This window comes from Puma concolor, chromosome C1 (assembly GCF_028749965.1).
Source record: "Puma concolor isolate L17-30 chromosome C1, mPumCon1.1.hap2, whole genome shotgun sequence".
NCBI lineage: Eukaryota > Metazoa > Chordata > Mammalia > Carnivora > Felidae > Puma > Puma concolor.
The window spans coordinates 42,655,336-42,671,141 of NC_141674.1; the positions used below are offsets into that span (position 1 = coordinate 42,655,336).

Sequence of the window (15,806 nt, forward strand, 5' to 3'; positions counted from 1 at the left end):
TCAGACTTTGACAATGTATTGTTAATCAAATAGGAAACATTCATTTTCTTGTTATTAAAACAGATATTTATAAAATTTCCTTGTAATGATACTTAATTGTTAATTTCCCCCTGGAGCTTGGGAACCAAGTAAGCTGTGAATTTTTTTTGCCCCACCTAAGTGAGCCACAAACAAAAAAATTTGAGAGCTACTAACTTTCTTTGGATTCATAGTCTAGAGGGGGAGACAGCCATCTAAGAAAAAGTTATACAATAGGTGACTATAATAGAACTATATACAAACTGTAGTGTGATTACATCTGTGTGTGTTTTGGTATATGAGGAATATCATGGAGGAGTGGGCATAATGTACTGGCTTTTGTAGAAGGAACAGGAATTTGATAGATGGACAGACGGGAAAGGGCATTCTAAGAAGAGGGAACAGCATATATAAAGAAAGGGAGGCATGACTACCACTGGTAAAATTCCTTCTCTGAACATCAGTTTCCTCAACAGAAATAATGTCTATTCTCCTTAACTCACAGAGTCATGATGATTATTTTGAAAAGGTTTTATAAATTGAAGTGCTAGCTATAGCACTTCCTCCCTTCCTTCCTTCCTTCCTTCCTTCCTTCCTTCCTTCCTTCCTTCCTTCCTTCAACATTTCCAACATTTGAGAGCCTTTTGTGTCTCTTGTAGGTAATGTCACGTCAAGACCTCTTTTGACATCCTTTCATTCTAGTCATTCTTTTCCTCTGTTTTGTTCCTTCAAGGCCCTGCTCTGTAATATCTAAACACAGGTGCAGAAGAGAAGATTTGTGTATATACCTAGCTTTAATAGTAGGAGAAATTCTTTAACTGCTTATATATAACTGTTTAAATTGTGACCTATGTATCTATCTAGTCTTAACAGTATCATAATCCATGGACCATAATCCCCCACAGCCAAAAAGTCATTTCAAAATAAGTGTAAGTCTTTATTTGTAAATTGTGCAACATTGTGAAGTAGAAGGGAGTTCACAGATCTGCTTCTCAAAATTCTCTTTTTATTTCCTGTCTGCTTCCCTTATACATCATAGCTGCTCCTCTGCTTTTCTTCTGAAAACCCTCCTAAGGCTCCCTTTCCAACAGTCCATCACTAGCAGATGGTAAAACCTGTGGGGAATGTAAGACTACATTGGGAAAGGGTATAAGAGCAGTGGTAAGAAGTTACATTATGGCCAATTCAGGAATAATATGTGTGCCCATGCACGTGTGTACACATACATGTTATCATTCAAAATTAAAATATTGTTACTGAGTCCAATCAAATGTCTGTTTTAGTTTGAATATGAAACTATTATATTGAAAAATATTGTCTCTGATAAAATGACAGTTTCTTGGTTATTTTATAATACTCGAAAAGCAGAAACAAATACAGCTTTTTTGGTTTCCATTAATTTTTATTTTTGTCTTTTTTCCATTTTTAATAATTTGATATATTCAGAAGACCATATGAAACATTTATGTAAGTCATGAAACATAGTAAACAAATACCTAAAAACCTAGTATCCCAAGTTAAGAAATAGAGCATGACCACTGCCATTTTTTTCCCTGTGTGCACCATTCCTTTATGCCACTTTCCCTACCTTTGAGGTATCCTCTATCCTATTTTATTTCATGTCTTTCCCTTGCTCTTCTCTGTAGATATACGACAGCATATTATTTAATTTGGAGGCAGCTCTCTAATCTTCTGAAATGCTTTTCAGGCAATATAATTTCCTATGACTGTATAGATGTTTAATTAAAATCCTGCTGCATATATTTTTTATTTAACTTAGGTTAATACTTTATTCTTAGTGTTTTGCCATGTCTTTAAAATTTACTCAGAACCATACATATTGCTGTGTAATATTCTACAGAGTTGATACACTATGATTTGCTTACCATTTCCCCCTATTTTTTTTAAAGATTTTATCTTTAAGTAATCTCAAAACCCAACGTGGGGCTCGAACTCACAACCCCGAGATCAAGAGTCATGTGCTCTACTGACTGTGCCAGCCAGGCACCCCTCCCCCTATTTTAGACATTTGTATGTGTCAATTTTTTTTTTTTTTTTGTCAGAAAAACTGTGATCAGTCCCTTTGTGTAAATACCTTTGTTAATATCTCTGATCATTTACTATTTTTTAGGTAAATTCTTGGATGAAGAGGTACTGGATCAAGAGTGTGTATGTTTTAAAGACTATTATTAAATCTTTCATATCCAGAAAAATTGTGCCTGTTTACACTCTGACCAGCAGTATTGGAGAAGACCAATCTGGGCAAACTTTATTTGAATAATTCACTGTGTCAGGATTATATCCTGTTCCAGAAAATACCATATTAACCAAAAAAATGTTTAAAAGAGCTGTGTTGTTCTTTCATACTGGAAATTGGTGTTTTTCCTATTTGCTATAGGATATTTTTTCAGCCGTTGTTCAGGGACCATGTCATTCTGCCTGCTATACTTGTGATAGTTAATTATAGGGCTTAGTTAATCTCTACTGATCTATCACTCCCTCTGAGAATTTATCTATTCTTACCATTCAGTTGTCACCACTAGGGGATGCTAATTAAATCTGTATATTCAGCTCAGTTCTTTCACCAAAGCATTAGTTCCTTTTCTGTACTTGCCTAAGCAGACAGACTCCATGACTACAACAAATTCTTCTGAAGAAGTAATCCTTTGCCTAGTCTTGTCAGTTTTGTCAGTGAGGTTATGTGAGTATTAATCACTATTTCGTTTTTTATTTTTATTTTCTAACTTTTTATTTTGACAATTTAAGACTTATAAAAAGTTGCAAAAATAATACAAAGAATTCTTATGTAACAGTCACCAAAATTGCCCAAAATGTTAGCATTTTATTCCATGTGCTTTATTGTGCTCCCCTCTTGTTACACACACACACACACACACACACACACACACACACACACACACACACACACATTTTTTCCTTCCTGGTTAACTCCTTTAAATCTTGGAGTTGTTTTTGTTTTTGTTTTTGTTTTTTTTCCTTTTTATCTCAGCTTCCCTTCTTCCTACTTCCCTTCTTCACCTTAGGGTGCTATATAAGATAAGAAAAAGGGCATAATATTTGAAATTATATACCTTGATTCAAAACTCAATTCTACCACATTCTAACTGGATGAATTTGGTCATATTCTTTCTGAGCTCTGGTATCATCATATACAAAATGTCTGTTATACCAGTCCTCAAGACTGTTGTAAGGGCTAAATGAGATAATGTGTGTCAAAAGTATGCTATATGATGAATGTTGGTCAGTCCGTCAGAGAACATTTGTCTGTTTAGTAGAGTGCCAGGCATTGTGGTAGGTACTGGGGTTCAGAAATACTTACTTCATGTTGTCAATTCTTTCCTCAAATTATTTTTTACTTTTGGTTGTTTTTTCCGTTTTCATTACCTCTACCCTAATCCACAGCATCATCACCTCATGTCTGAGCCCTCGTAACAATCACTGGGTCCCCAAACTGTTTTTTGGAATTTGCATCAGTGCCAAACTAATAATTGTTCTGAGAGATGGTATGGTATAGTGGAAGAAGTATGGACTTCATTATCAACAGATCTGGGTTTGTGTCTTGGCCCTACTTCTTAGAAATATTGTGACACTGGACAAGTCCCTTTACTGGTTCTAATTTGAATCCCTTTTCTTTCTCTTTCTTTCTTTTTCTTTCTTTCTTTTCTTTCTTTTTCTTTAAACCAGCAAATGTCAGGGACTGTGCTGGGTGCTAGGAATATAAAGCAAACATTAAGGGGCATCTGGCTGGTACAGTCGGTAAAGTATGCAACTCTTGGTCTTGGAATTGTGACTTTGAGCCCCATGTTGGGTGTGGAGATTACTTAAAATCTTAAAAAAAGAAAAGTGTTAATAGGTTCCTTGAACTTAAAGAACATCATGGTCTGGTGGGGGAGACACACAGTGATTAATAACTGTGGTTAACATGGCATTGTAAAAGAAACCTAGGTTTGGAGTCAGATATAAGTGGCAGCTTGTTATGTAGTGATTAAAGCACAAAATTAACTTTACAGTCAGATTGCCTGAGGTCTAGTCCTGGCTTTGCCACTTCTTAGCTCTATCATCTTAAGCAGATTACTTAACCACTCAAAACCTCAGCATCCTCGTCTTTGTAGAATGGAGATACTGATAGAATTTAACTTACAGAATTCTCATGGGAAGTAAATGAAATTATATATGTAAAGTGCTGACCATAGTTTAGGCATATAGCATATATTAACAAATAGCATGAGCTCAATAATTATGATTGTGATACTGTTATAGCTTAGTGGGTAAAAGCTTAAAAAGCTTAAATCTCATTCTTGTGTTAGGAGTCCCAGTTGAGTAACCTGTTGGCCATGTAAATATGAGGAAGATGTTTAACCTAAATCTCAGTTTCCTCATTTTTAAAATGCATCTTGTAATGGTGCTTGATTCATAGAAATTGAAAGAACTCATGTATCTAAAAGAGCTCTGAACCAGGACCTGAGACTTAGTGTTTCATGAAAAATAGCAGTGGTAATTTTTATTCTTGTTCTGCCATCTGCTGGCTGTTTTATCTTTGACATGTAAATTAATTTTTCTGAGCCTCGGTTTACTTACTTTGTTCAAAACAAAGTTGTTTTGAGATTGCAAGCATGTATAAAGTAGTTACGTTAGTGCCTGGTACCACACAGCTGTCATTCAGTACATGATAGCTGTTGTTATGGTGCAGTTTAATTTGTCAGGTGCTGAGAGTAAAATCTGCTTTGGAAATTAACAAAGACATCACAGAACTTGTGATGTTTGACTGAATTTTGAAGGACATGTGAAATTTTACCACATAGAAGTACTAATCTAAAAAAAAGACTCAGAGGTATCTAAGTGCCTGTCACAGTGCTTAAGGAACAGTGTTAAGTAGTAGGTTGCATTAAGTTACACATAGTTTAGTGTACCTGGTAGGTAGCATATTTGGTGGGAGAAGGGAACAGTGGAAAATGAGAGTTGAAAGGAAGGTTGGAGCCTGTTAGTAAAACATTTTGAATACCTTGCTGAAGTGTTTACACTTTATTCTTAAGGTCTTTGTTTTTCCAACTTCTTTTTTTTTTTTTTTAAGTTATTTATTTATTTTGAGAGAGAGAGCGAGAGAGCATGAGTTGGGAAAGGGCAGAGAGAGAGAATCCCAGGCAGGCTCCACACTGTCAGCTCAGGCCCTATGTGGAGCTCTAACTCACGAACTGTGAAATCATGACCTGAGTCAAAATCAAGAGTCAGATGCTTAACTGTCGAGGCCACCTGGGCACCCCTGTTTTTCCAACTTCTAACAGCAGAAGAAACTAAATTTGCTGTGGGATAGGAAAGGGAATTTTTAGAAACTGGTGTTACAAACATTAATTTCTTGATAACTTCTGTTTTGTCTTAAAATTCATGCAGTGTTTGCCCTCTACATCATGTATTTGTTTCAGTACAAAAATATTTGAAGTCATGTATTGGTTACATAATTCCCTTTCTGCCATCGTCCCATACTCTTCATCCCCTCAAATAATCTTTGGATATGTTTAATGTTCTGTGATGTGCCAAGTTTATTCTCTAGCTTTAGTTCCCTGGCACACCTCTGCTGGGAACCCCTTGTATGTGTTCCCAGCATGAGAACTGTGGTTATAGATAATATGGCACCTTCGAAACTTTTTTTTAGAAGTAGAGTAATAGGATAAGAGCTGTGCATTAAAGAATTGGGTAGGGCTGGATTGAATAGATTGCATTTCAATTAATTAAAACTTTCCTGGAGTACCTGGGTGGCGCAGTCGGTTAAGCAATTAAACCTCAGACTCTTGATTTCAGCTCAGGTCATGATCTCACAGTTTTTGAGATCAAGCCCCCACATTGTCGGCTTGGAGCTGGGTTAGGAGTCAGTTTAAGATTTTCTCTCTCTCAATCCCCACCTAACACCCCTACACCTCTCCTCCACACACACTTACTCGCTCTCAAAATACACACACACACACACACACACACAAAGAAGATTCTTTCTCGTCTCTCAAAAAAAAAAAAAAACTCTCCTATTCTTTCTAGAAATTGTTTAGTCTTTGAACTGTGTGGATTGTTTTATGATCCAGATGAAGTCAGGGGCACCTGGGTGGCTCAGTTAGGTAAGCATCTGACTCTTGGTTTCAGCTCAGATCATGAGTAGGTTTGAGCCTTGAGTCACGCTCCGTGAGGAGGCTGCTTTGGATTCTGTCTCTATTCCCCTCCCCCCCCCCAAATAAATAAATTTAAAAAAACAACAACATTCAAATGAAGTCAGATTTGACCTCCTCTCTCTTCTGCTATTTTTGGTAGGAGTTTTGTTCTTACTCTGCCGGGGGTGTACCTAGTTGGTAAAGGGGAAAATCTCTGAGCAGGAATTTCCAAGAGATTCATTTTTTAGGCACTGAATTCTAGCTTCTCCTTTATCCTTTCTTTTTTAGTCTTCTGTGCTACTGTTATTTGTTTCAAAATAAAGTAGGGGGCGTCTGGGTGGTTCAGTTGGTTAAGTGTCTGACTCTTGATTTTGGCTTAGGCCACGATCTCATGGTTTGTGAGCTCGAGCCCCGGATCAGGCAGAACCTGCTTGGGATTCTTTCTCTCTCTCCCTCTCTCTCTGTCCCTCCCCTGCTTTCTCTCTCTCTCTCTCTCTCTCTCTCTCTCTGTCTCTCTCTCTCTCAAAATAAATAAATAAACTTAAAAAAAATAAAGTAGAAAGCACTGGTCTCTCAATACTTCTGTATTAGCTTAAATTACTAGGATTTGGGGAATCATGGGAGTTTAGATATTGGCTTAGATAACCTAAGTATAGTTCTAGTTCTTTCACTGCTTGATACATAACCTCTCTGTTCTTAAATGGGGGTGATTATCCTTGTTCATATCACAGGCCTACTTTTGAGTATAGGTGAGATACTGTATTCAACATTGGTATATAAAGTTGAAAAGGTAATATATTGCCATTGGATAAAGTTGTAGGCTCTGGAGCCACATTTCCTGGGTTTCAATTCTGGCTCTGTCCCTTACAAGCTCTGTGTTTCCAGACACACTGCCATTATCCTATGTTCTCTGGTTCCTGCTTTATCTCATTTAATCCTCACAACAACTTCATGAGATAGGCATTATGATTATCCCTATTATAAGTGAGAAAACTGAAGAACAAAAGTTTGGGTAATGTGTATGATGTCACACAGTTAGCAAGTAAGAAGTTAGGATGTGCACTCTAGCTCCAAAGCCCAGGTTATTAATATTAGGCAGATACAGTTCCCAACAGGAGAGCAACTATCTGGAAAATTCTTTGGCTTACCAATTAACAAGATAAAGTGGAATTTCCTTGAAAAGGAAAAATTTATGGGGTCCAAACCTCCTTGTTGAGTATATTTTACCACTTCTTAAAGAATGATTATTTAATATTATAAACCTTCATATATTACTTCCTGAGTTTATTCTGCTAAATGTCTTGTAAAAAGCATGCACTCATAAAGTTTGATATCTTCCCTCTGACACACAACTTTCATTTATTTTCTCTTCTGCAAAATAAATAATTTTGAAGTTTACCAAATGAGGTGGAAATATAGCTTGTTTCATCTGGGGGATGAATTTTAAACATTTAGGAAAATGGTACAATGAAGAATAGAAAAAGCAGGAAGAATTCATAGTTAAAACTTGGGAAATAAGATAGGTAAAGTTCTAGGTGGCAGCAGTTGAATTTGATGAATTATTTCCTTTGAAATTGTTCTAATGTGTCCTTACTACATCTAGCTGCAGAGGAACCTGGGATGTGTGGTCTTTGCTACAAGTGGTTGTGTGGTCAGGTAAAAATAAAAGGTTTTATTAACATAGAAACAGAGGACAGATATTAGGGTTGGCAGCCAATAGTCAATGTCACACTGGGCCAGCCATTTATGGCTTTTATGAAGTCTGTTTCCTCATGTATAAAATAATATATTTGTTACTCACCTTACTCAGTACTAAATCAAATATGTGAATGTGAAAGCACTCTGTAAACTGTAACATGTAAATATTTTAATAACAATTTTTGATTATAGAAATCTGTGCTGAATAGAAAGTCTGATTTTTTTTTCAGAGAAGAAAACTGGTAACATCCCCAAAATTAACTACCATTGACATTTTGATGTATTTTTTTTTCTAGTCTTGTATTTATTTACAGTTTCATAAACTTTTTTTTAAAAGTAGGCTCCATGTCCAATGTGGGGCTTGAACTCACGACCCTGAGATCAAAAGTTGCATGCTCTACCAACTGAGCCAGCCAGGTGCCCCTATAAACTATTTTTTACGACAGTTTTATTGAGGTATAATTCACATATTATGCAGTTCACCCATTTAAAGTGTATCCCAATTCAGTGGTTTTTAATATATTTGTAGAGTTGTGCAGCTATAACCACAATGAATTTAGAACATTTTCATCACTGCCCCACAAAAAAAGCCCTATAGCCATGAGCATTCACTTCCCATTTTCCTTCAACTCTTCCTCCACTCATCCCTAGCATCCAGTTATCTACTTTCTGTCTGTATAGATTTGCCTATTCTGGACATTTTATATAAATAGAATTATACGGTATATGTTCTTTTGTGACTGGCTTTTTTCACTTAGCATACTATTTTTTTTAAGTTCATTTATTTGTTTGTTGTAAGTAATCTCTACACCCAATGTAGGGCTCGAACTCACAACCCTGAGATGAAGAGTCACATGCTCCTCCAACTGATCCAGCCAGGTGCCCCACTTAGTGTACTATTTTCAAGGTCCATCCATGTTGTGTAATGTATCAGGATTTTTTTTTTTTTTTTTTTTTTTTGCTAAATAGTATTCCATTCTGTAGATATGCTATATTTTGTTTATCTGTTCATCAGTTGATGGACATTTGGGTTGTTCCTACTTTTTAGTTATTCTGATAAGTTTTCTATAAATATTCACATACAAGTTTTTCATTTCCCTTAGGTAGATACGCAGGGCTGGAATTACTAAGTTATATGGTAAAATGGTATACTTTTTTTCCTCAAAGTGTCCACATCACTTTATATTCCCACTAGCGATGTATGAGAGTTCCAGTTTTTCTATATCTTCACCAACACTCATTATTTGACTTCCTGATTATAGCCACCCTCTTGGATGTAAGGTATTTATTTCATTATGATTTTGATTTGCATTTCCCTGATTGCTAATAATGTTGAACATTTTTCATATGATTATTGGTCATTTATACTTATTTGGAGAAACATCTATTCAGACCTTTGCCTGTTTTTAATTGAGTTTTTTTATTATTGAGTTGTAAGGGTTATTTATATATTCTAGATACAAATCTCTTATTAGATATATGATTTGCAACTCATTTCTCCCATTTTGTGGGCTTTCTTTTCATTTTCCTGATGATGACCTTTGAAACACAAAAGTTTCTTATTTTGATGAGATTAAAAGTGTCTGTTTTTTCTTTGGTTGTTTGTTCTTTTGGTGTTGATCTGAGAAACCATTTATTAATCCAAAATCAGGAAGATTTATACCAGTGTTTTCATCCAAGATGTTAATTAGCTATTACATTTAGGTCTTTGATCCATCTTAAGTTAATTTTTGTATATGATGTGAAGTTGGACTCCCATCTTTGTCCTTTTGTATGTAGATGTCCATTTGTCCCAGCATCATTTGTTTATAAGCCTGTTCTTTTGCCCATTTAATTGTCTAGGCATGCTTGTCAAAAATATTGACCATAAAAAAATATTTACCATTGGGGCACCTAGGCAGCTCAGTCGGTTGAGTATCCGACTTCGGCTTGGGTCAGGATCTCGCAGTTTGTGAGTTCGAGCCCTGTGTCGGGCTCTGTGCTTACAGCTCAGAACCTAGACCCTGTTTCAGATTCTGTGTCTCCCTCTCTCTCTGCCCCTTCCCTGCTCATGCTCTGTCTCTCAAAAATAAACATTAAAAAAAAAAAATTAAAAAAAAACATTGACCATAAATATAAGAGTTTATTTCTGGATTCTCAGTTCTATTTAATTGATCTATATATCTGTTCTATCTGAATTACTACACTATCTCAATTACTGTAGCTTTGTGGTAAGTTTCAAAATCGGCAAGTGTGGGTCCTCCAACTTTGTTGTTCTTTTCCAAGATTATTTCAGTTATTCTAGGTCCCTTGTATTTCTTTTCTTTTTCCTTCAAATTTTTATTTGAATGCTATTTAGTTAATGTACAGTGCAATATTGGTTTCAAGAGTAGAATTCAGTAGTTCATCACTTACATACAATACCCAGGGCTCATCATAACAAGTGCCCTCCTTGATACCCATCACTCATCTAGCCCATTCCCCCATCCACGCCCCCCTCCCCCATCAACCCTGTTTGTTCTCTATCATTAAGAGTCCCCTCTCTTTTTTTCTCCTTCCCATATGTTCATCTGTTTTGTTTCTTAAATTCCACAGATGAGTGTAATCATATGGTATTTGTTTTTCTCCAACTGACTTATTTCATTAACATAATACACTCCACCTCAATCCACATCATTGCAAATGGTAAGATTTCATTCTTTTTGATCACTGAGTAATATTGAATTGTGTGTATATACCACATCTTCTTTATCCATTCATCAGTCAGTGGACATAGTCTTTCCATAGTCTGGCTAGATCCCTTGTATTTACATATGGATTTTAAGATCAGCTTGTTAATTTCTGCAAAAAGTAAGCTGGATTTTGATGGAGATTGTATTGAATCTGTAGATCAATTAATAATATTAAGTTTTCTGATCTATAAATGTGGATGTCTTTCCATTTAGGTCTTTAATGTTTTATTTTAACACTTTTCTTAAATTTGTTCCTATTTTATTGTTTTTGATGCTATTGTAAATGGAATTTTCTTTTTATTTTTTTCATGTTTTATTTATTTTTGAGAGGGAGAATTAGCACAATTGGGGGAGAGGCGGAGAGAAAGGGAGACAGAGACTCTGAAGAAGGCTCCAGGCTTGAGCTGTCAGCATAGAGCCCGATATGGGGCTTGAACCCATGAACTGTGAGATCATGATCTGAGCTGAAGTCGGATGCTTAACTGACTGAGCCACCCAGGCACGCCTGGAATTGTTTTCTTAATTTCATTTCAAATTATTTATTATAAGCGTATAGATATAATTGATATTATGTATTGTAAATAAAAGAGGTCTTATAGCCTACAACCTTGCTGAACTTGTTTTTTGTTTTTTTTTTTTAAGTTCTGATAGTTTTTGTTGTTAATTCCTTAGGACTCTCTCTTTTTTTATTTTTATTTTTTTTTAACATTTATTTATTTTTTAAGAGACAAAGCAGGGGAGGGGCAGAGAGAGAGGGAGCCACAGAATCCAAAGCAGGCTCCAGGATCTGAGCTGTCAGCACAGAGCCCGACGCGGGGCTTGAACTCACGAACCACAAGATCATGACCTGAGCCGAAGTTGGACACTTAACTGACTGAGCTGCCCAGGCGCCCCTATTTTTTTTTTTTATGTTTATTTAATTATTTTGAGAGAGGGAGAACATGCCAGCTGGGGAGAGCCAGAGAGAGAGGGAGAGAGAGAATCCCAAGCAGGCTCCCCACTGTCAGCACGGAGCCCCACCCGTGCCTTGATCCCACAAGCTGTGAGACCATGACCTGCACCGAAATCAAGAGTTGGACACTCAACTGAGTCACCCAGGTGCCCTCCTTAGGATTTTCTTTATACAGGATTATGTCACCTGCAAATAGTGATGGTTTTACTTTTTCTTTCCAATCTGTATGCTTTTTATTTCTTTCTCTTGCTTAATTCTAGGACCTTCAGTACAATATTGAATAGAAGTGGTGAAGGCAGGTATCTTTGTCTTATTCCTGAGTTTAGTGGGGAAATATTCAGACTTTAAACATTAAGTATGATACTGACTGGGTTTCTCATAATCTTTATCAGGTTGAGGAAGTTCTATAAACTATTTTTATATCTTCTGTATGTCATTAATTATGAGTACTTCTGTATGTCATTAATACATCTTTGAACTGTACTTTTTAATGGCTGCCATTAAAATGTCACATGTATGGTATAATGCGTTTAAGATTTGTGCTCCTGAGTCAGTTTTTAATTTGAAGATATACCTTATCAGCGTGTGCAGAATGATGAGAAAGATGTTACTTTTCTGCGCTAGTTTTCAATTAAAACTTTAAAAATGAAGATAATGCTTGACTACTTTTTAGAATAGGGGTGAAAGAATAAATGAAATAATGGATAATTCATATAAGATACTCAGCACAGTCACATAGAAAGCATGTAATGAATAATAGCTCCTATAATTGTATTTTAATTATATTATTGGGGATATTTAGAGTGTTTATTTCTATAATTAAAACCCTTACACTCACAGCTTTGTGCTTATTTGATTAATTCTTTATTCCTCAGACTGGAATAACTGGGTTAACCTTTTCTATTTTGAGGATGCTAACACCTAAAGCAAATTCTTTTACCCACAGAAATTCATCTTGTTTAAATTATCAGATTGGGATGGGGATTTTGTGGGAGATCAAGTTGGAAAATAAATGGGGCTAGATTTTGGAAGAACTGAGTCATCAGTCTAATAATCTAAGAATTTTGTCTTCTTCAGACACATGGAAGTCCATTCAAGGTTTGAGCAGGGGAGGGTCATGAATAGTAATTTAGGAAGATTAATCTGCTATACCTCTGAGGTCTTCCCTGACCATCCTTGACTGATTAGGGCACCCTGCTTGTGCTTACATACTACCCAATGTGTCCTCTAATATGGTATTTAATGCACTTTATGTAAATACTTGTTTAAATGTTTCTCTTCTGCTTCTTGAAAACATGGGCCACCTGTTATATTCCCACTGCCTAACACAATATCTAACATATGGTGGACTGAGTAAAAATACTTGTTGAACGAGTAAATGAATGTTTTGTTCTCTACTTTCCTAGAAACTAACTTGTTGGCTTTTGTATTCCTTTTATGTTTTTTCTGGGCTCCAAGGAGGAGGCATCTCCGTATTCCTTACTTGATATCTGCTTAAATTTCCTGACTACTCACCTTGAGAAGTTCTGTTCAGCAAGACAAGATGGAACATTGTGTCTGCAGGAACCTGGAGTATTCCCACAGGAGGTGGCTGATCGACTGCTTCAGACCATGGCCTTTCATGGTAAAAACTAGACAGAGGAAACCAGAATTATGCGCTGTTAATTGGAATTGGATTTTGAAATGCTGCTGTGGCCATTTAATTATTTTCTTAGAAAAGGCCAGATGAGCCTGATTCCAGGAAGAGGAATTCATTTATTTTTGCCTATCCTGCCACTTACTGTGTAATTTGGAATAAGCGTTTTTCTTTTCTAATATGGGAAAATTGCTTTTTATCTTTCTTCTTTGCTTTTCTCATGGCAAAAATAATTTATCTAAACTTTCAAAATATCCATTTAGAAATTTGCTGGTATAAAATACCTTACATTTTTCCTTTTTTCTTTTGAGAGAGAGAGAACACACACACACACACACACACACACACACACACACGATGAACAGGAGAGGAGCAGCAGGAGAGAGAGAATCCCAAGCAGGCTCCATGACCAGTGCAGAGCCCCACACAGGGCTCGATCCCACAACCCTGGGATCACTACCTGAGCTGAAATCAAGAGTCAGACACTCAACCGACTGAGCCACTCAGGCACCCCTACCTTACATCTTCATTTGGCAGTGGGAGAATAAATACTATTAGGGAGAAACTAACTTCTGCTGTTGACCTTTGAATTGGGAAAGTGTCGCTTAATTTAGTACTTCTGTTTTCAAAAACAAATTCTGAACATAAATTGGGAAAGTCTTCTCTCTGAAATTCTGTTTACGTATATTGAGGATTTTTGTTATTTCTGCTTAAGTTCAAAGGGATAATGTCTTTATATATTTCTGGTTTATAAACTCTTACAAGTAGAAAATAAAATTTATCCACAAGTATAAAATAGAATGAAAGTGTGGCGATAATAACAACTATCATTTATGTATTGCCTGTTACATGCCAGACATTTTATGTTTTCCTTGATTTTTGTCAAAAACCCTCTAAAATAACCATTACTATCCCATTTATATATAAGCAGATAAAGAAACCTAGGTTCAGAGAAGTAACTTGTTAAAGGTCACAATGCATCAGTCCTGGTTTAAATGTAAGTCTGTCTGATTCCAAATCTGTGCTGTTTTCACCGCCACACAATCTTTCTACATCCCCCTTAGAGATATCCCTGCTCCTAGATGCCAGATAATGCTATACATTTTTGCTGTGGCCTTAAATATATATATATTTATATACATAGTTTATACATACATAAAGTTTGAATCTAGATAATGCATTCCAAGGAAGGGTAGGAGAAATAAGGCTGTAATTGAGGCATTTTGGAATAATTTTGGAAAGAAGACGTCTGCACTCCTTTTTGCACTAGTTGCTCAAGTCTGTAGTCTGTTTGAATTCTTCCAGCCTGCCAAAAGGAACTAGGGTAAATTTCAAAGGTACTACATATGGTAAAGTTAAAGATCCCTTACAGAGCTACGCAAGAATTTAAGAGATTATGACAGTGCCAACATTTCTTTCTTAGTCTTAGTTTAATGATTATGCTTAACATACTCAATTCACATATATATACATATAACTAATCTTGTAAATCAAAAGCATAAATGTTGGGGCGCCTGTGTGGCTCAGTCGGTTAAGTGTCCAAATTCAGCTTAGGTCATGATCTCACGGTTTGTGAGTTCAAGCCCGGCATTGGGCTCACTGCTATCAGCGCAGAGCCCTCTTTGGATCCTCTGTCCCCCTCTCTCTCTGAACCCTTCCCCACACGCAAATGCTCTCTCCCTCTTTCTCTCAAAAATAAAAAATGAACATTAAAAAAAAAAGAATGTTAACTAAAGTTTTAACTTTGCCACATTATTTTTGAAATATAACCATTGATAGCTAAGAATAGCAGCTAACAGTTATTGAATACTTATTATCACATACCAGGCACTGTAGCAAATGCTTTATATGGGTAAAATTATGGAAGTAATTTTTAAGTGTAACTAAGTAGTTATACTCCAAAGTAGTGTCTTAGAGAGGCTATATGCTTCATCAGTGTGTTTTCTACCTCTCCTTTGCAAGCTGCTATCAGATGAGGAAACTGAGAGTCAGAGAAATAACCTGCCCTCCCATTGTGTTACCCCAATGTGATTACCTGCCTTATTCACCAAAAAATGTTCTGAATTACTTAATCTCTTTGCAAAAATTATACCCACTTGCAGACAATCAAGGGTGGATACTATTCACCTGAAACTAATATAACATTGTATGCCAACTATACTTCAGTAGTAAAGATAAAAATTTAAAAAGTAGAAAGCTGTGGGAATGCAAGCTGGTGCAGCCACTCTGGAAAACAGTATGGAGATTCCTCAAAAAACTAAAAATAGATCTACCCTATGACCCAGCAATTGCACTACTAGATATTTTATCCAACGGATAAAGGTGTGCTGTTTTGAAAGGACACATGTACCCCAATGTTCATAGCAGCACTATCAACAATAGCCAAGGTATGGAAAGAGCCCAAATGTCCATCGATGGATGAGTAGATAAAGAAGATGTGGTATATATATATACAATGGAGTATTACTTGGCAATCAAAAAGAGTGAAATCTTGCCATTTGCAACTACGTGGATGGAACTGGAGGGTATTATGCGAAGTGAAATTAGAGAAAGACAAAAATCATATGACTTTACTCATATGAGGACTTTAAGAGACAAAACAGATGAACATAAGGGAAGGGACACAAAAATAATAT

The 15,806-nt window shown here is 36.1% G+C and overlaps 1 protein-coding gene across 1 annotated transcript in view; it reads left to right on the forward strand.

The window, feature by feature from the left end:
* ZYG11B (zyg-11 family member B, cell cycle regulator) overlaps positions 1-15,806 on the forward strand; it is a 91,820-nt gene that overhangs the window by 12,700 nt on the left and 63,314 nt on the right. The window contains exon 2 of the mRNA XM_086716992.1: positions 12,993-13,158. Coding sequence (XP_086573118.1) covers positions 12,993-13,158 — 166 coding nt within the window. The remainder of the gene's footprint in view (positions 1-12,992; positions 13,159-15,806) is intronic.